This window comes from Lepeophtheirus salmonis, chromosome 1, assembly GCF_016086655.4.
Source record: "Lepeophtheirus salmonis chromosome 1, UVic_Lsal_1.4, whole genome shotgun sequence".
NCBI lineage: Eukaryota > Metazoa > Arthropoda > Copepoda > Siphonostomatoida > Caligidae > Lepeophtheirus > Lepeophtheirus salmonis.
This window is the reverse complement of record NC_052131.2, coordinates 2,722,504-2,745,277: the sequence shown is the minus strand read 5'-3', so window position 1 is coordinate 2,745,277 and position 22,774 is coordinate 2,722,504. Positions and strand designations below refer to the sequence as shown.

Genomic DNA, 22,774 nt, shown 5'->3' with positions numbered 1-22,774 from the left:
TATGTACGAGTAGATGTGCCCTTGAGAAATCAGCCTGTATTCAATGGAGATTTGGATTAAAGCAACAGATCTAAGAGTATTTATTACATAGGTATATGTAAGTTAAGATTAATTTTAAACAAGTCATTAAACTGTATAATAAGGAATCATTGCGTAAAAAAATCATGGCATTGAAATAATATATAAAAGTGTGAAACAAACGAGATGATTTTTTACTTATATTATTAAGGTTAAATGTTTTCATTTGCAAAAAACAAAATCAAAAAGATAATCATTCAATGCATTTCTGTAGACTTCTAAATATTTCAAAAACATATATTATTGCAATTTTTATATAAAAAGACGTATTCAATCTCTTTTTTGGTTCATTCTTCAAATGTCAATGGAGTCATGAGGTTAAGATAATTAAGATTTTTTTTTGTACCTCTACAACTCCTTTGTTTAAATTTTGTTGATGTTGTTATTATGTAATACACTACAAAAAAAGTTTTTGAATCTTCTAAAGAATACACAGAAATTATGAAAAATATTTTTGTTATCTCAAACATTGTTTACATAGCAAATAATTAATAATAATGACTAAAATCATCATGCTTCATATTATTAATGAGGAACACTCTTATGAATAAAATGGCCTCTAAGGGATAAGCTCATATAATCTCATATAATATTATTTACTGCAACAATGCAATCAAAGGACTTTATTTGACAAAAACAATTGCATTATAAACAATGAAAATAATTATTTTATAACTTTTATAATTATGCCACAGTGTGCCATTATGCACGTAATAGTGATTGTGTGTATATAGAAGGATATATCTCAATGACGTGACCTTAAAAAGGCGTATATAATTCAACGTATTGTACTCTCATCCTATGATTTTTAATATTGTATAACACACCATGAAGAAAATATTTGCATTCTATGCCAGCCAACATTTACAAAGATAATTGAATTTACTCTGACTAATAGAGGTACAGAGTCTTAGTCAACAACTAGAAGGGAAATTTGTTTCCCATTGGAAAAAAGAAAAAAATCATTTAATTATAAATGTATTTAGCCCCATAAAAACTATTGTTTGTTCTTTAAGTTCATAAAGTCATGTACTTTATGGATACAACTGCAAATATATAATCAATGCACCATTAAAAAACAAAAGAAAAACCTTTCATTTTGCATATGTCAATCAAGCCATGGTTACAACCACATGTTTTTTTTGAAAAATTACAAATATAATATATCAGAAGAAGTATATATGTAATGAAAATCATTCATTTATAGGAACAGAACGTTAAGTTTTTTTTAAATCTCAATTTTTAAGCAATAGTTCAAAAATCTTTATGAACAAAAAATTGAAAATCATTAGTTTTTGACCTTTTGACCAAATAAATCCCTCCTCCTACCCCCACATTTTCCTATTAGGTCAAGAAAGTTTTCTTCATTTGCCCAATTTTCAATGTGTTGCATGAATATTCGGTTTCGGTCTGGAAATCTTAGACCAGTTAGAGATTTGTCGTGTAGTAAAAATCAACCTACTAAAAAAATAAACTCATTCCTCACCCTTATATTTTCTTTTTAAATTGAGAGGAAAAGATTACTTTTTTAAACAAAAGATAATTCCCGTTAATGAATTGTAAAATCATTCAAGATCCAATCCAAGAAGTGATTCTATCTTTGACCGAGTCTCAACAGTACTTTGCATCCCAAAAAATCCAATATGTATGCAGGTATTATGTCAAATAAACAAAGGGTAAAAAGCTTATTGTAACAAGATATTATTTATTGAATAATTCTTTTCAGTTAATACCCATTTTGTTCAATAATAATAATAAAAATTATTGTCTTTTTTTCTTTTGCAACGACAAACATAAGATCAAATAGCGAGAGATTGAACACTAACGCACATTATATGGATAGATATAAAAAAAATTGAAATTGAGCATAATTTATATACGAAAAAACAAAGAGAGTAAAATATACATTTTTATTTACTACTTATAGGTTATGTTATATACTTTTAAAAAATCATTTTACAATTTGAAGAAACGATCAAAAATATCGTTGTTTTTTTAAATAATCAGAAATAATGATTCAGTTTGAAAATCCTATATGTAGTTCAAGGCAAAATAGACAAAAAAAATATATATGTATATATACTTAAAAATATAGAGACTAGGTTTTGAACTTATATATACGTACGTAGCGATTTAAATCATGATATATATATACTTATATATATAATATTAAGGTTATCTAAAAATGTTTATATATATAGACGTAAAAAATGAAAAGTAGGGAGAGTAAACTTAACGGACAGAATAATTGCAAACACATCGGCGAAGTTTATGCATGTTTTTTGTTTAGCTGATTTAATGATTGGAAATTATTTGAAAAAGTATCTAGATTTGAGGAGACCCTGAAAAAGGAGTAGGTTCAATAGGAAAAATTTGTATGACGGGTGAGGGATGTAGAGGATGCGACAGAGGAAGAGGATTATCATCCATTGCTGCTTCACGTTTCTTCTTCTTTGATGGAGCTGGGTTCACTTCGACTTTTGAGTTGACTTCCACCCTTACAATTTTTTGAACTCTGTCTTCACTTTGAGATGAAGCTGCCATGATTAATTTATCATCCTTACTACCATCAATAGAAGGAAAGGATTTGCCCACTTTATGCTTGAGTTGCTCTAAAGCAAGTTTTTCTGAAAGTAAGGCTTGTTGTTGCTGCTGCAATTGTTTTTGTTGAGCCAGGAGTTGCTGCTGGAGTTGAGCTGCAAGAAGTTGCTGTTTTAGATCTGGAAGCCCAAGACCAGGAAGATTGTTTAGTCCACTGCCAAGGGGAGATTGTGTTTGTAGGAAACCTCCACCAAGACCATTTGCTCCAGCTGGAGTTGCTCTGATGATTGTTTCTGTGCTGAGTTCTGTGGCCGTCACAACTTCTGTTTGACTCTCTGTCAATGTGGTTTTAATTTCTCTACCTCGGAGTGTGATGGTAACTATCGTAGAGTCTAGTTTGGAGACTGTTGTTACATATGTTGATGTATGTGTGATAAATTGGGTGGCTGGAGCGTTGTTTCTACCAAGAAGGTTTGCGATTTGAGGTTGTTGTGCGCCAAGAAGAGGATTTGGGCTTTTATTCACGGCTCCTCCTAAGAGTTGTAATAGGAGAGTGGATAACAGATCATTTTGATTGACTTGCTCAACGATTTTGGTTGACACAGGTTGAATGTTGTAAATAGTGCTGGGTACAACATGGGAGAATGACGTTCTAATTCCACGAATGCGCGTTGGTGTGAAAACAACTTGTGTTGTTTCAGTTGCACGAAGGGCTTGATAAGTAATTTCCTTCACTCCAGCTCGTGGAGTATTTGTAATTGCATTGGCATAAATAACTGGACTGTTATTGACTTCCGTAGATTTTAAACTATTTGCAGCAACAACTTCAAGTGAGGGGCTTGTTGTTAAAATATCTCTAAAAGTATTTATGCCCCTTTCCTTAACAGGAATGGTGGTTTGAAGGGGAATGAAATGGGTCACTGTGATAAAGTCTGGAACAGAGTTTTGCTGTTGCGATGATTCTAATTCAGGGGTATTGTCATATTCATAATCAAAATTATTTTTAAATGGACGAGGAGTGGTTCGGCGGAAGCCTCCGTTTCCTCGAGTTTTGGGTCTAAATCTGTCTCTAAAAGATTTTTTGGGCTCGCTTCTTGACGAAGATCCAAAACGAGACGACTGGAAATTTGTGTTATCAGGTTTATTATTATTATTATTACGGGAACGAAGGCGCTGACGTGCACGAGAACTAAATCTAGAAGAAGATCGGGGTTTGAAGCCTTCGCCATTTTGCTGTCTTACTTGACGTTTAGAAGTGTTGCTGGTTGCTGAATTGGTTAGAGGATCCTGATTGAAGTTGCTAGAATAAAGATCATAATGATTATTATCAAAAAATGAAGGTCGGTTTAAGGAAGGATTTGAGGAGTGATTGGAAGTACTGGAGTATGAAAAAGAGTTTGACAATGAGTCTCGGGAAAAGCTATCATCGGCATTAGGATTAGCAGGTTGAGGTTTATTCCTTAGGCGACGCCGTAGGACGAAGGTTTGGCGGTTACGGGTACGGGATCCAAATTCATGACTAACCTGACGTTTTTTACGTGACAGAGATGCATCTGTTTTTTCTTCTAAAGTTGAGGAGTCATCATTGCTTTCTTCATTATCCTTGGTTCTAGATGAAAATATATTGAACCTATTTGAGGGCCGTGATCTTCTACTAAACAGTGAGTTGATTCTTGCACGAGCTCGTTCTCTCAATTTTGAGATATGATTAGGAACAGTTGATGGGTTTCTTTCCGTTGTAAAAGAAGGTGTTGTTTCACTCACAAGTTCAATTTCTTCCTCCGACTTATCTTCTTGCTGTTTTTGAGAATTTTTGCGTCGATCAAATCTCTCAGTTCGGCTTGATACAAAAATGGGAGCTCGACCATTGGAACCTCTTGGGAAGGAAAAGCGTGGAGGCTTGGCGATTTTGTTTCTTTCTCTACGCTCTGAAAATGAGGGACGGGCTCTCCTTCTTGGAGCTGGAGTTGTTTGGGGCTCTAAATCTTCTTCTTCTTCTTGGGTCTCTTCGACTCCTGGAGAATTTCCACGAACCTTGTTTAGGTGTTGTCTTTGCCTTTCTCTTAGTCTTTCTCGAAATGGATTTGGTCGTCTAAGTCTAACTCCACTGAGAATGGTGGGTCGAATGAGAGAATTTGATTTAGTTGAAGCTTCTGTGCTTGTTTCTTCATTCTTATCTTCTTCTTCGTCTTGCTGTAGTGTTCCCTCAGAGGAAATGGAGACACTTTTCAGATCTTCCTCAAATGTAGGAGTTGGCTGAATTGGTGACGTAACAGGCGTAGCAATAAGAGTGGGAGTAACATCAGATCGTGTAATGATGGCCACTGTTGTTCTAGATGGTGGATCTCGTGGTCGACTAACAGGTCTTCCAAGAGGTCGAATCAAATTAGGTCTTATGGCTGGAGTGAAGGTTCTGTTTGATTTTGAGCTCTTTTTGGATTCTGTTTCTTTATCTGAGTCTTTCTTTGATTCCTCTGAAGTTGAATCGATTGAAGGTAAGTTAGGTGATGCTGTAAATAGAACCTTTTCTTCAGGAAGAGTTATATCTTGTGTGACGGATGCAGGGAGTATATCAGTACGAGTTTCTTCGCTGCTGGAAGTGATTGTCTTATCACCATCAATCAAAGTTGTCCAATAAGTAAAGGTTGTGAAAAATGTAACGCTTGGAGTAAAAGATGAGCTTAGGGTGGGACTTGAAGTTCCTACGTTTGTGATTGTTTCTAAGTTGGATGTAACTGTGCTTGTGCCATTACGGAAGAGAGTCGTAAAATAAGTGAATGTTGTATAGTATGTTTTGACGACGGGCTCAGTAGATAAAGGCTCTGGAGTAGTAATGGCAGACTCTAGTTCAGGTGTAGGAGTAAGATTAGACTCTTCTATCTGAGAGTCGGTAGTTACTTCAGATTCTTCTGATCCACCTTTCAATGTGGCGGATGGAGTGATATTAATTGTTGTCAAGTCTTCTACAGAAGATAACGTGCTGGAGATAGTAGATTCCTGTTCTTCAGGGGATTCAGTTGTGGTTGTGCCTCTTTCAATTGAGGAGTATTCCAACTTTCTTGAAGAAGCAGAAGAAGATGTGAAGTCAACTTCATCCAATCGTTTGGAGGCTGTTGATTGGAAAGCAACTGATGTCTTAGTTACATCATTATCTTTATTTAAAGTATCAATTGGTACTCCCGAGGACTTGATATTAGAGTAAACTTCTGTTCGAGTACTTACAGAACTGGTACCCTCCAAGAATAGCGTTGTAAAATAAGTATATGTGGTGTAGAATGTTTTGAGGAGAGATCCTTCTTCTTGGTCAACACTTTTATTAATTGGAGATGAATCGATACGACGGGCATTCTCTTCTCTCTTGGACTCATTGGGACGGCCAATGAATCCCTTGGATTTGGTAACTGGACCTGAAGTTGCAAAAACACAAGTAGAATCGACCTCACATGAATTTTTAAGGGATTCTAAATCTGAAGGTCTTAAAATATTTGTAAGAGTGACAACGTTGGAAACAATATCCTCTCTCGACTTGATTCTTGTAGTTGAAGCTCTGAAAAATGTTGTGAAGTATGTGTAGGTTGTGTAAAGTGTTTTGTAAACTAATTCAACATCAGAGTCGGTGTCAATAGATGAAGAGATGGAAGGAGGACTTGAGGTTTTTAAACCAGGTCTCAAATTGACTTTGGGTCTTCCATTTAAATTGAATCTGTTAGAGGTTTCTTTTTTGTTGGAGGTTTCTGAGTCGCCTTTTACAGAGTTGCTTGGAGCCTCTGTTGATGAAATAGTAGAAGCCTTATTAGTTGATGAAGGAGTAAACTTATTGAATTTGTTTCTTCGGGAAGCTGATGCAGCCAATAATTTTTTCAAAGGATTGATTCCGGATGTTATTTTAGGGATTGAAGGAGAGGAAGCAATTATATCTGGTTCAGAAGTCCGATGTCTTTCTTGAAGTGATGAATCCAATGTTGGAGTTGGAACGATGCGATTTTTCTTGAGTACATTGACACTGTTATCGTGTATATTGACGTTATTCTTGTTTACATTGACGCTATTCTGTTGTACATTGACATTATTTTGGAGTTTATTAACGTTATTCTGGTGTATATCGGCATTAGCATTGTGCTCATTGACATTATTAAGATGCACATTGACGTGACTCGTAGGTATAACGTCATGCTCAATGATTTTCTTATCAACAATGATCGCTTCTTTTCTTCGGAAAGGCTCACTTTCAAGGGATACACTCTGAGTTGGAATGATTTTGTGCATGATCAAACTCTTCGAAACAGTGTTGTATGTTTTTTTAGGCTTGAATATAACAACAGTGTCATCAATGGTGGTTGTAAAATCAACAAATCCAATATAAGTAACAGAGTCCAAAATAGTTCTACTTGGTTTCAACATGGAGTGATCTCGATTCAAAGATTCTGGCTCAACTTCATTTTCAATAAGAGAAGCTTCTTCAATTACTGGAATTTCAAGCTCACCGTCACCTGAGACTGTGAAAGTTGGAATGGTTGGATCCTCATAAATGACACTATCTGCATTAATCTTGAGTTCAAAATCATCAATAGATCTGGGTCGAATAGCGTATAAATCTGCTTCTATTTCATGACTCTCAATGATGTTGTCGTCAAATTTCTTTTTGATGGGATATTCACCTATGGTTCGTGTAGGCAGACCAGACTCTGGCTTAGAGGGATCAATTTCCACATATTCTCTTGGGAATAATGTATAAGCACTAGATGGTAACCCAGGGTTATAAATAGGCGTTGCAGATATGTATGAGGATGGATTGCTATAGATATTGAGCTTGGAGGAAACAAGATGAGCATAGCTGCCATCAATGTAGGTTCTGTACTCATGAACAGTGACCTCAGTCGTTTTTCCACCATGAACCTCAAAATCAGAGCTGGCACCAATGAGACCAGTGGCTCCTTGAGTTTCTTTCACATAGTAGTATTCACGTGTTGAAGTACTCTCAATTTTAGCATATTTTTCATCAATATATGTACCCATATGCTGAGTCATATATTCTGTTGTGGTCCCATCATTGATAAAGGTGTCTGCAGTTGATGTAAGGAGACCAATTGGGTTTTTACCATTCCGGGTTGCTTCAACAAAGATTGTCGTTGTTGCATCACGCTCTGGATTCACCACAATTTCTAATAAAATAAGAAATAAACATATTAGAAAAGAAATTTATATCTAAAAGGATTCAAAGATGTTTTACTTATTTAATTGTTAAAAAATCTTTGAATCCTTTACAATTTACAAATAGTGCATGATATTTTCCATAAGTAGATATCAATCAGTCGTCAAATATATGTTATATAAGAAAAAGGATAGAAGAATATGTTAAAAAGTTTAACAGTGTAGGAGAGTGGGAAAAAGAAGAGTGCAATAAACCCATGGATTGATAATTGGTAGCTAGGGCTGTTTATCATTCAACTTTTTTTCTAATTTCGATTACAACTAGTGTGAAAAAGTTATCATGCCACAAGAAAATAACTCATGCAAAATGTTTTTGTTCTACAATGTCATCGTTTGGTCGCACATTACAATCAAAGTTTGAAAAAAGAAAAATCTTTATTTAGCCGATAGAGCTTTCACTAAAGCATTATATTGCTAATAAATAAAAACAAAAAATAATAACCATAAATACTTGTCTAACCTATAAAAACTATTATAAAAGTGGTTTTTTTTTCAGTAACCTCATTCAGAAAAAAGATAAAATATTGTAAGGAAATTTATATTTTTTAAATTTCTTTACCTTTAGTTCTTTTGGATCTATAGATTAATTTTAGAAGACAAAAACTTTATTTACAGTTTTTATAGGTTAAAAAAATGAATAATATAATAAGGTAAATCGTTTATTTTATTCTTTATTGACTAAATATATAATTTTTAAAGAGCTTAAGGATGACATTGGGGAACAATGAAATTCACAATTGATTATTTTCATTACAAATGACAACATTCCCACCCTAGAATTACTATAAATTCATAGAAAGTTAAAAATTAATCAGCCCTAATGTGGCAGGGGCGTCTGAAGAGTGTGGGTTGAAGGGGTTATAGCCCCCAAATATCGAGTTTCCAAAAAAATTCCCAAAATTTAAATTTCTGTTAATAGCAATGGATTTTTTCAATTTTTTTTTTGACAAAAAAAATTCTTTTTTTGTGAATAGCAATGGATTTTCAATTTCTTTTTTTCAAAAAATTACATATTGGAAATTTCAATTTTGAAACTTTCGTCCAATAAGAATATTAGACATTTTTTCTGAATATCTAAGGATTTTTGTATGTTTCTATAAAAATAATTTAATTTTTGATTTTTATCGTCAATAGCTATGGATTTTTCATATTTTTTTTTTTTTTTAATTCCAAAGATCGAGCCCAAAAAAATAAAATATAAATATATAATCTTGCAGACGCCCATGTGTAGGTATGGATTAAATCATTGACAGAGAAGTAGATATTTTTTAAAGCCATAGCCATGTATAGATATAATGTATATAGATATAATATAAAATAGTAGCTTACATATCCAAGAGTCATAATTTGTGTAGTGTTTCGCTTTCCTTTTGTTTATAAGTCTTCCAATGTTTGTGTATAGATTGTAGTCGTTCGTCAAGCGGTAGGTATGTAGTAGATGTAGGTTGGTATAAAAAAAGTTAAGAAAAGTAGGGAAATAGGAGAAAGAAGAGGTTCGAGGAGGTGGAGGGATTTTGATTTTTTTTTTTTTTTTGTAAATACTGAAGTCAGTTGCTAATGATTATCAAGTACAAAAAAAATATATTTATTAATAATTAACCCAAAACTGTAGAAAGTCCTTGAAATCTCATGTTTGTAAACTAATATATTATTATAAAAAACCTGTTTGCATCCGACTTTTCGTTGGGGGAAATGATTTTTTCACGTCCTTTTAAGATAAGTAAATAATTTTTTTATTCAATCGCTCATATTTAATACTCATTTTTTAAGACAAATATGATAATCTTTTTTGTCAAAATATGTACGTATATATTATCCTATCCACATCAGTATGTCTATATCTTAAATTGTCATTCAATACATATTGTCTATGATTAACTCCTTACCTGAATCTCCTTTAGGTAATTTGTCATCTATTAAATCCGCGTGTGATACTGAAAAGAAATAAAAAATCATGGGATTAAAACTCTGTTTATACAAAGGAGACACAATGAGATTAATAAAAGTGAAACTTTCAATGAAAGAAAGGTTCGTAATTACCTTGGTATTTAATAATAATACCTATGGATATATGCCGTTACCTTTCTGTATAAAAGAGCATAATATCAAATTAAAATCAAATCACTCTTAATCCAACCATACAAAAACAGAATTTTGGGATGAGCAGGAGAGTGCTGCTTTTTGTTTGAATATAGGTATGCCTTAGAGGTTATACAGGATCAAAATATCCTTCAATAATACAAAAGGAATAGGAATCATTCAGGAAAAAATACAAATAATTTACTAATACAACTATTACATTATATATCAACTGAACAAAAAACTCAGTGTCATATCCTGTCATTAATACAGCAGTACTCCAAACTGTTTGGGAAATTAGTTCCACGGATATATTGCTATTTTTGAGACTGTTTTTATTGCTTAGAAATGATCTACAATAGCGAAGCAGGGTTTGATCAGATCCAAATTAAGCGGGCTAATAAATTATGTATCAATTGGAAGACAGATATATAACAATGAGTCCAGTTAGTTAACTTTGCAGCCGCCATGATGGAGGATTCATATTTTACAGAAGAGCCGTTGTTTAAATTTTTCCACCTCTACACTCCAACTTTACAAAAATTGTTGTTAGTTTTATTCCGAAAAAAGTAGTATAATTTTTTTGGATAGTTTTGGACTTTGTTAGAAAATATGTAAATATCAAAACTTTCTTGAATTAGGCAGCGCTAAATTATAGCGTTCTTTTATAATATATCATATAAAAAAACCACTACTAGCATACAAATTTACAAACAAATGTTATCTTTTTTCAAATAATATTTTTAAAAGAAGTTTATAGATCTCCTTTTGAATAGACACCCACCAAAATAAAGCACCCCTTTATATACAATTTTACCAGTTCTATGATACATATTTTTCAGGATAATTGATCCTTAAATCATTAAAAAAAAATTTAATTGAAACATAATTTAGAAAATAATTTCAGACCTTCTTGTCTACTTGAAAGGGTATAAAATTCCTATTTTGATACCTTCAAAATGGGCATAAAAATCTACGTCTCCTTGTATCTAATCAGACAAGCGCAAAATTTTCAATTTGGACTCTTTTAAGCACAAGGCTTGTGTGTATATTACAAATTATAAGATTATTAGACTGTTTTAGTAAAAGAGTATTGAAATTAAATTCATAATAAATGGTACTTTAGCTAAATCCAGACTAAACAGCCTATTATCATGATATACCAGGCCAACTGTTATTATTTACTGATCTCTATTATGCAAATTTTAGGAAGTTTATATTTTCATATGAGCAATCTTATAGAATACATAATTATCTGTCGATTACTCAGAAAAAAATTGTCATAATCACCACCATGAGTACACAGTACGACCAGAAAATTGAGATAGCAGCACTCCTCTGCGCAGAATCGTCCCAGAAGGTCATCGGGAAGCAGACTAGGTCCTCGAGAAAGACGATTTATAATGTCGTCCATGCATGAAGAGGTTTTAAACTGTCTTCTATGATGCCTCAGTCTTAAAATTTGCATAATAGAGATGAATAAAAAATAACAGTTGGCCCGATATCTATGTGATCTAATTACTGCGAAAAACAGATTTTACCTATGATCATTGCTCATAAATGCATTAAATATGTTTAATTCCATAGGTTGTATTTAACATTGGCGGTTACAGTAAGAATCTATTTACAGTACTAAAAATATTCTTATATTTGCATTTCATGTATCAATATTCCTCCTTGAATTTTATTTATGTTTGGAGCTTTATTATTGTGCATAATAACGAAAAGATAATCTTCTTCTACTGGGACGGTAAGATTTTCTCCATATACACGTTTATTCAAAGAGTGAACGCGACTTCATACGTAACTTAAAATAATAAATATAATTTTATGTCCTTCAAGTTGATGTGGGAATTAATTATATTTAAATTCAATTCAAAAATGTCAATTTGATGACTTGCTTTGAAGTCGTAAAAAAAAGAGGGCGTTTTATACATACAGATAAGTATAATATACATATACTTATAGACAACTCAAAATCTTCTTTTTTTTTATATCCACCCTTTACAAGAGAGAATAAAATTTCAAGGTACTCATTAAAAAAAACCACAGAAACAAATTGATTCGTGAGTTGGAATCGTGCGAAAATGAATTGATATTTATGTATCATTGGATATCTACATAATATCTTGGAGTATTATTGGCAATTCTTTCCTTGAATGGGAATCCATGTGAGACTTGTGTATTAATAAATGCTAACATTTAACATATCGTTAATTTTATTGTATCTCCGAGCCTTTACTTCAAAAAGAAACAATAGAAAAGGCATAGAATCAATTGGTTCAAATTTGTAAGTTTTCCCCAACTTTGGAATTATGATTTAATAATGGAGGAAAATTTGTCCAAGTTTTACAAGAAATACAGTGTACATTTTTATGTTAGTAAGTACAATGTTCGAGTTAGCTCTAGTTATTGAAGAATAAACCCAAAACTTGGGAATAATTGTCTGACAACCAACTGACTTTAACTGACTTTTATTTTGTTCCTTTTTGCAGAAATTGTTGGGAAATACAAAAAGGTCACGACGTGTGAGGTAATTCCATATTAGATGTGCAAAAATATGTTTTAGCTATTATTACATATAGCTATTCCTTTCCCAATTTGGTCAATCTATATTTATTCAAAAACAGAATTCCAAACTTAATAGACTGGACTCGCATTTCTGTATATATATGAACATTTTTTGTTTTCAATGCCACATTGATATTGATATATATGTATGTCTACTTGTATAGATACTCATTATTCATGCTCTTAATGCTAGAGGACAACACCTTTATCTTGATATCATTTCCCCCGCTTCACCTAACACTTCCGCCTGACCAATTTCGAGTCCTTCCTGCAATGACTTGTTAATGGAGTTAGAGAAAAAAAACAGGATATAGATGGATCATTATAAAATCATTTGTTTCAAATCCTATCCTTGAAATCTCATTGCACTCCCTGCTACTTGATGTACATATATATATATATGTGTGTGTGGTAACTTAATTTTCCACACTCGAAACTTCTTATTTCGAATCATCGTTATAATTGATGTATAATATCCTTGAAGAACTCCCATGCTAAAAGGGTGAAATTTTGTGGTAGAAAAGGCCTTTTTATTTTCACACTACTTTATTTTTGTAACAAAACAATATTCAACATTAATTTTCAAAGGAAACTGAATCATGTATCGATACGTTTTAAAAAATTAGGTTTTTTTAATTTCAAAACCTACATAGATTTTTTTAGTACTTAGCCTCAAATCGTCCATGTATAGAAACATGTACACACATATTTGACTTGGACCAACGCCCTTTTTATATGTATGCAGAGTGAGTCTAAATTAAAAAGAAAAAAATAAATTTTCACCCATTAACTCAATAGCCTTGAAAACGGTCCTGTGACAAGATTTATTGAGGTAATCATTTTAAAGTAAGGGAGTGAGATTTTTATAACTATATTATTACTATGCACTAGATACCATATAATTATTAAACTTAAATCAGTACATTGTACATAGGTATGAAAGTTCAACAACTTAATTCATGCTGAAAGAACGGTCAAAAATAAATATATATATTTTGGAACTAATTTTTTGAAATTCTTTTGTGTTAGTGTTGATGCTATACATAGTGCAAACCAGTATGTGAATGACAAAAATATGGTCAATCTAATAAGAATCTTGTTCACCTTCAAACAAACGAAAAAACCTGTTATTTATATATAGTTATTAGGTATTTAAAGCCATCTTAATGTAACTTTTTCAAACTAGTATGGAATATTTTATTTTTGAGGGATTTTTACACCGATAGAAGAAGATTGGAAATCCCGCCTCCAATCTTTCCACACAAAAAACATACCACCTATTGAATATTTGTAGATATATCTGGGGCATCCACAGGAGGGGGCGTGGGGGGCTATAGCCCTCACCCAAATTAAATAATTTTTCCTTTGCATAAAATTCTTTTCGTTTTAAGGCAAATTATGTAGCAGAGAAAAACATTGAATTATTTGTGAATAGCGATGGATTTTTAAACTTTTAAAAAAAAAAATTATATAAAAATTTAATTTTTGGATTTTTTTCAAAAAAAATCCCAAAACCATGCCCCCTTCCCCTCGAAAAAAAAATAGCAGACGCCCCTATATATTACATATGAATAGTAGAATGAAAAGTATGCGCAAAGAAAATTATTTAAGATATTCTTCATTATATTTCTAATATAAAAATATCCAAATCTATATTTCACAACTTTAATGTGATATTTTCTAATTCACTTACAATATTCATTGAAGTATTTATATTCTATGTCTATATGCATTTTCGAAACGAAACTTTACTATACGTACCTACTCATACAAATATTTGAACGTACCTAGATGTAATATAAATTTTTTCTATTCAAACCAAACAAAAGAAACTTTCATTTCATAATTGAAAAAAGCATATATTTATATATTATAAGAAAGTATTGCGTAAAAAATATCATTCAATATATATTTATGTCAAGTTACAAACTGTTGTTTTTTGAATTTAATTAAGTTCCTGTGAACTATACTGTAAAAGATTTCTTACATATGGAAATATGTACAAAGTTGTACTTATTCAAATACATATGTACAGTTAAGTGAAAATATAGATTATCTCGGCTGATAAAATGACGTCTTACAATGTAATTATAAGGCATATCGTGTTGCCTTCGTCTAACTAAACTTGTTTTTTTTTTGTGTGTGCGACGGTGTTTCAATAAAAATTTGAAGACAAATGCAATGTAGTCTTCTCTGATTGTTCTTCAATTTATTGAACCCGTTTCATTGCGTGATGTTTTTGCAATAAGAGTTACCTTATATTTGATTGGTTTTAAGACAAAGAAGATTGAGTCGTTTTGCTTTTTTGTGTGTGTTTAAACTCCTTTATGCATTGAATTATTTTGAAAGAATGTCCAATTTTAATTAAATTTTGAGTCTAATAAACATAACTAATTCCACAAACGCTGAATTATTGCAAAACTACAATTTTTTTTTAAATAAAAAATAAACAATAAAATAAAATTTACTAAGTACGACACTTTTCTGAAAAATGGTTTGACTCTACCGAAAAAAATATTTATTATTATATTTATATTCTACTTTATTTGATCTCGATCAAATAAAACTCGAAATATTCCAATAATTATTTGTCAAATTTCGTTTCTAACTTTGAAAAAGAAATGTTGACATTTTATAAAGAAGAAGAAATAACAACCGAAATCGGAAATTATACATCGTCCAGAGCTCAAATTTGATTAAACTCAAACATTTTGACTTGTATCCAAAATTAATATATAACAACTTCAATTCATTTTTTTAGAAGATGATCCATAAACAAATTAGACAAATAATTTAAATATCCTTAGTATCAGTAAGAGCAACACAGCTATTAGAATGATGAGTTGGGAAGTTATGTTATGAAACCAATGTTAGAAATACGCACAATATTGGGCATATATGAAAAAAATAACTATTAATGAAAGGGTAGATATAAGTAACCTAGGATCTGTAGAAAAATGCACTCAACAATGACAAAAACACAATAATCCCTTACAACATAGTTATATTATATGATTTTAAATGCCAAGTCGCAAGTTAAAAAAATGACTTTGTAGAAAAAAAAATATCATATTAAAATGATATTTCCGTCTCATATTTAAGAGATGCAATTTTATTAATAGCTGTACTAACAAAAAAAGGCAAAAAAGAACAAAAATTGAGACTTCCGTGAGTGATGTAAAAAGGAGGGGGGGGATTTTTGCACTCCTTATCTAATATAGGAATGCAATAATTCTGGAGTAATTATATATATCCATGTATATATTGAAGGGTATAATTTGTGTATTATATGAATATATATTTTGAGGGGAAGTTGTTTCCATGTGCAACAAATTACGGAGCTCTTCAAGCAAAAGCACATAACAAAAAGTGAAATTTGTCTTTTCAATTATATATTGCAAAAATGGCAACATGCTTGTAAAAAAAAAGGTGAAGAATCTAATACTTAATCTTGTTTTCTTATTATTTCACTTACTTGTATGTACCTCCACTAAAAAGGTTGTTGACCTATTTTTATAGGAATGACCGAGAACACTCAAGAAAAAACTAAAAGCTAAAAAAAGACGTAACCGTAGGTTATACATAATAATAGTAATACCTTCGGTAAAGCCACTATAAATCTTCCTGCATGTTTTTACTTTCTCTTCGGTCAATTTATTCTACTCTTCTTCTTGGTACAAGAAGAAGAAAAATTGAGTGAAAACCTGTAATATTTCTTTCTTATTCTTCCTACTTTGATTACAACATTTATTCCTTAGCAAAAAAATATATAAATTTCACATCCTATGACATTTATACATTATTTATGTTCTGTACATGCTGTGTACAGGTTTAACATGTACAAACAATGTGTAAAAGCTGCAAAAAAAAAGAGATGAAGAATTCTCAGTTTCTCTCGTTATGCGATTGATGCCAAAATTTAATAATCTTTTTACACATTAATGATGTAGTTTTTGACTTTTTGATGAAGATTAAAAACTGACAAGTAAGCTGTGACACGTTATAAAGTTTTATATTATATAATTATACTTTACATTGTGTTCCTTTTAAAAGGTGTTTATTTTCTAATTCCTGCGTTCAATTTAGTATAAAAATGCTTTGACGGGAATATCTTATATGATTCTTATGAATAGTCATAATATGTTTAGGTTTTGAGTCGAGGGGTTTAAAAACTCCATCAAATGTTTATGATATCATTTGATGGAAGGTATCAGAGAAATAATAAATAAGTTATTTCAAAAGATCAAAATAAATTAAAAGTATTAATTACTAATAGACATGACTGTAATTGAATTTGACGTTATGATGCCTACAAATTGTAACTTGAACAATTTGCATAGTCAACATATTCTTATATATGTTGTGTACATGTTGCTATTTGGTTACAAATGTTAACATGAATAAATAGATTGTATAAGTCAAAATATCAAAGTCTCCTTAAGTTTAATTTAATTACATCATCAGGCAATAAAAATACGAACAATTATTTGATGATATCATTTTTTTAATGTATATTATGAATTACAAAAAATACAGCTATGGGTATTTGAACCCTATAATGCACTACGTAATACTGTGTAAAATTAGTAATTTTCATAATAAAGTCAAAAGTTACATCATTAGTATATCCGAGGAAAATTCAATTTTTTCAATATTTTCAATTCTTTATTTAAATTGATTTATCTAATTGCTTGGTTGCAACATGAATACAAAATATATATCCACAAAAAAATAAAAACCTATGGGTAATATATTTGAAAATAATAATCCAATAATTTATAGTCAAATAAAGTTTTTTATTTAATTCTTTACTTAAATATTTAAAAGAGCTAAAGGCATTATCCCTTTCGTTTAAAGGAACCAAATGAATGAATATAGATAGTTACTACATACCTAGGTATATATATACTTGATGTGCCTGAAGTCAAGGGGAAAAACAGGTCAATAATAATATATATATAATAATTATACACAGTCCATACCTATATTAAATATATGTACGTAAATAAATCAGTCCTGATAAGAAGGACTTGATAGAGAGGCATATGGTATATGTTACCATTGTGGGAAGAATATAATTTATTAGGAATTGTACATATATCTATCAGGTTTTTTTGCAGTATTTAATAGAAATATGCTTAAGTAGACAGAATATAAAGCAGTGAAGAAATTTCAATAAATGAAATTATATTGTGTGAAAATACCATCTGTAATTTTAAGCAAGTCGTTTTGAACAATACTTTTATGATTACGTCATAGTAAAACTTTTCTTTTTGTGTGTACATTATGTAAATAGTACATATATTTACGTTGAATTTTATTTTAGTCAGCTGTCGATATTTCTGCTTCCCTCACTCCCTCCCTAACCAGTATTTTGAACATTGATGGGTTGAGTTATAATTAGCTCTTGTTAAGCTGCTGAGAATAATGGTCACTAATTATTGAACCATAGTTTCATTGTTGTGAATAATTGCCATACTACTATAAGTTGATTTTGGGCCATTTTATGTTTCTTTTCATATAAAAGTATGCCAGATACAATAAAGGTAATGACGCGAGCAAGTACTTTTCTATATTTTCCCATAACCATATTTTCAATTAGGTAATAACATTAAGGCTACCCCTGGGCATAGGACTATCATTATCACCATCAACACTCTAGGGCTTTATATAATTTAAGGATATGTGTAATTATATAATCCCTTACTTCCGGTCAAACCTATTGTGTGTGGATTCTTTCAACACATTTAAATACAAATTAATATTACTGTATTTTATTTCCGTAAACTTTTGTTATAAGTGATACCCCATCTTTAAAGATTATTTTAACGACTTTTTATGTTATATAAATTTAAAAAAAGGAAGTTATCCGTAATAAAAGAACTTTAACACGTGTTGATGAGACATAGAGATTCACTATTGTGTCCTTGTTCATGGTATGTAATAATCTTACCTAGAAAAATGAATTGAAGAAAAAAACATGAATGATGTATATTATATAAGATGCTCTTATAAAAAATTAAACGGATCAATGAAACAGCTTCCTCTCTACTCTTTGTATTTTACAGCATACTTTTAAATGTCATGATTTTTTGGGATGGATAATGTGTCTCAAATACTTACAAGGACATGATAATTTTGTTGTTGTACTAAAAACCAAATGTTTTTTGCACACAACCAACCTCCACATTCGAAGGAATAAAAGAGAATAACAATGCGAGGCGATCATTCATTTGTGTAAGCTCATATATATTTACGTATACCTGTGTCCCTAAAAATGTCCTTCAGAGATAGAAGGGTAATAAAATGTACTATTCCTAGAATTTCCAAGTTTAGTGTTAAAATATATATACATATTTAAGACAATAAATTGTTACCCTGTAAACCCTGTTTGCAAAGTGAGGGGAAATGTGCTGAGAGAAATTTCTTTTGGGGATAAGATTGTTATTGCTTTTAACGAATAGACTTGTTGGTACTCGAATTAATTTTTAATTCAAAAATTATCTGTCTACACATTCAAAAAAACAAATCCTTAGATTTGCTCCAAATTTGGTATTTTACTTTAATATGTAAATAAATTATCTCTTACTTTCTGCAACAGCCTTGAAACGAAAATAATTATATTATTCATGAATGACTTTGGGGGTTTTTTGAATAAGTTTTTTTTTTGGGAGAAAAAAATTCCATAAGGAATTCATTACAAATTTTTCTTCTCTAGAATGAAATTAATAATTTTATAACAATTAAAAAAAACCGTCAAAATATATCCACAAACTAAAGACACAAAATACTTTGAGTCTTTGCCATGTAGGATGATATATTATTCAAAGGACACATTGAAAAAAAAAAAAGAAAGTGTTTTATAGAAAACCTTTAACAAGTAATTACACCACAAAACCTGAGTCATTCATATATACAAATACCATATGAGTATATCAAACTAACCCAACCGGACATTCTTAAAGGTAAATACTCAACTTGCAAAAATAAAAATAAAATATAAAACCGGTTTTTGCCCTCTACATATGATTACTTAGGCATGGTGGTTAACGTATCACCACTAAAAATGTGCTTTTTATGTATCAAAAAGGGAACTTTCTATTGACCTTTAAGTTTTGGGCTTTTTTCACTCTTTTTACTACTAACCAAACACATCAAAATTAAAAATTCCTGTACATAGATATCTAAAATTTGCCAGAAGAATGATTGTTATATACGTATTTGTATTTAAAAAGTTTGATATATTCCAACTTATTTACATAATTAATGTATGTAAAAATAAACCTTTTAGACAACACGTTAAAAAACTTAAAATATGGAAAGTGAGGCTATGGGTCTAACTTTCTATATAAACTTCTTCTTCATTCATACGAAATGCATTTTCTCGTACATATATTTATAAATGGTAAAATCGTCTATACAGCCAATTCTTTTATCATTATCATATGCATAAAGATCCGAATAATCCTGAAGAAGAAGATATTTTTTGGTGGAACATCATGAATATGTACATATATTGTATATAAATCTCTAGAACCCTCTTTGTCTTCTTGTCCTTGAATATTAAGGGTTTTTCTCTCTTTATTTCCTAATGGATTTATCGTCATAACAAAAAACCACTTTTCAGGCTTTTTTGCTTGCTTGCTTAGTTGATCCTTTAAGAAAGGATGGATGAGTAAAGTGCTTTGCCCCCACTTCTTTTTAAATGGATGAAGAGAGAAAAAATATTTTTAAGAGAAGAGTTAAAAAACCATTGAATATGTGTATGTAGACATAAAATCCTCATTTTAAAATACCCCAAAAAATAATGTCAAAAAGGTCACGACTCATTTCCCTTCAGAAGAATATTTGACATCATGGCGTAGCTCTGTAGATGTACAAGTCGCATGAATCATATAAATAACACAAGTACCTACATATATGCACATTCATTAGAGCCAAGTGAACCAGGAACTATTTTCTATTTTGTTTATTCTTAATAGTTATCAAACCCTTCAGGCGTATAAGGTGCTATATATAACATGTACATAAGAGAATTTCCAACTGGGAGTGGTCTACATATTCAATATGGGTGGCCCAATATATACTTTTTCTGTTTCAATGATGGAGGCTTCATATGCAGTAACAATCAGAATAGTTAATTTTTGAGTTTTATTTGAAAAAATATATTTTTTTAAATAACAAAATGTATACGTCATTTGACTTTACAAACAAAACAAAATACGTGTGAAGGACAAAATCAGCCTAATTTGAATGAAACTTTAGAATGACATTTGTACGTATATATGATCAAATAAATAAATAATTAAGTATATTAAAGGTTAGGGCCTTGAAATCAATGCATATTTTGAAGTTTTTTTTTCAAAAGAAGTAGCCGGAACTCTCTTTTTATGTTTGTTTTTTTCGCATGGAGGATCATATTTTTGGGTATTCAAAGGTAGATTCGTAGGTGAAATGAATGTGTTTTTTTTTTTTTTTTTGGGGGGATTGAATAAATATGTATGTATATGTATTTTATAAGAATTATGATACAGGCAAAAAAGAGAGTGCGCACCGAATGCATGGTATACCAATGGTAGTAAGTAAGTAACACTGCTTGTGCCTCTCTCTTTATATGTATTCTTCAATATAAAGAAAGAGGAAGACATGAAAAAAGTGGGTCAGGGGAGAGAAATGATTCAAGGAATATGTACATATAAGACTTTAATAAAAAAAATGTTTGTTATAGTGTAACATACAAAAAGTGCGTCAACATTAATGCAAAAAAAAAAATAACCCACAACTTTTACCAAATATATATGGATACTACTAAATAGTTCATCCGTTACGTCGATTCATGTAAATAAAATAAGTTGGTGAATATAAAAAAACAAAACAACGTAGGGAAGCCACAATCAACAGAGCAAATGATTAAAGACGTTTCACTTTTAAATTCCTTAGAAATTATTTGTCTAAATACATACTCCTACATGCCAAATACTACTACTACAATAACTAAAATATAAATAACACGGCACAATAGACAAAAAAGTGAAACTTTTGCTATTTTGAGTCATATAAAAATATTATGGGAAAAAGTTTTATTAATAAAAAAGATACAAGAACGATATTGACTAACTATATCAAAGTGAAAACTGTTGTTTCGTGTGTACACATATGTGTTACGTCTGTGGGAATTTGTAAATAGAGTATCTAAGCACATATATCTGCACTATATGTACAGGATTAGCTAAGAAAGGAATAGTTTGAGGTAAAAAATATAAAAAAAGAAGCTTGAACCATTATTTTGCAAAAAATGTATATATATTACAAAAAGGCTAATGATATTTTTAGTAGATTAAATTTGTACACGAAATCATATATTTTTCTGCTTACCTTGTGCAAGGAAGTGGAATAGAGCCACAGATAAGGTCACTAAATGAATCTTCATAGTTGAGTTTCTTATAAATGGTTATAGTTTATTAGAGTTTCCTTCTAATTATTAATGAACTCGAGAGTTGAAAAATTAATAATAGAAGGGTTATCCAATAAGTTTTCTATTGAGCAAAAGATATAGAGTCAATGATTGTTAGAAGATGACAAAGTGTAGAAAAATGTAAAATTCTTTTTCTGTCAAATTCTACGATGTGTATTATTCTTTATTTATTATAGATGCACACCTTACATGATCAATGGTTTGAAAACAATGAGTTATTATAATCCTCTACAAAAATAGGGAAATTCAAAAAGGTTTTTTTTTTGTAAATTCTTAATCTACTTATATCACCACTATTTTTTTAATAAAAATATATCATGGAATAATAAGTGACTCGAGACTCAATTCCTCCTCAACGAAACAAATTTCAGGAACTGAAATGGATGGAACATCAAACCAGGAGCTTCTTAATGGTATGTATGTATATAGTAGTTGTTGTTGTACCGTACGCATGCATAGATAGGCCGTCTGCATTAGCGAGTGAGCGTTAGTTACGATAGGGTGACTTGTGATCGTTCAAATTCCCTTCTTCTTTTCTTCTTCCAAACTTCTTCGAGTGTTTGTTCATTCCACTCCCGCCTCGGACAATCTTATGGAGAGCGCGCATTAGCATATTAGCATGTACGTACGTACGTACTTTTACAGGGAAACCTTAGTTATTAAACATGAAGAAAATTTCACTTTCTATACGTAGTAAAATTGCATGGTAAATATATGTGGGTTTTTTTGCATTAATAAATAAAATACTTGGATTGAACCCTTGTCAGGTTGAGGAGTGCAAATAAATTTATGTAATGCCGGAGGGAATTTGCGAAGGCT

At 30.8% G+C, this 22,774-nt stretch overlaps 1 protein-coding gene and 1 long non-coding RNA gene across 2 annotated transcripts in view; one reads left to right on the top strand and one right to left on the bottom strand.

Annotated features, from left to right (window-relative positions):
* The window catches only part of LOC139904927 (uncharacterized), a 97,749-nt gene that overhangs the window by 69,555 nt on the left and 5,420 nt on the right, over positions 1-22,774 (top strand). The window lies entirely within an intron of this gene.
* Positions 1,764-22,437, bottom strand: LOC121113962 (uncharacterized). Its single transcript, XM_071887077.1, has 3 exons — positions 21,856-22,437; positions 9,717-9,764; positions 1,764-7,781 (listed from the first exon to the last, which is right to left on the bottom strand). The coding sequence occupies exons 1-3, from the start codon at positions 21,908-21,910 to the stop codon at positions 2,404-2,406; spliced, it is 5,481 nt and encodes a 1,826-aa protein (XP_071743178.1). The 5' UTR covers positions 21,911-22,437; the 3' UTR covers positions 1,764-2,403.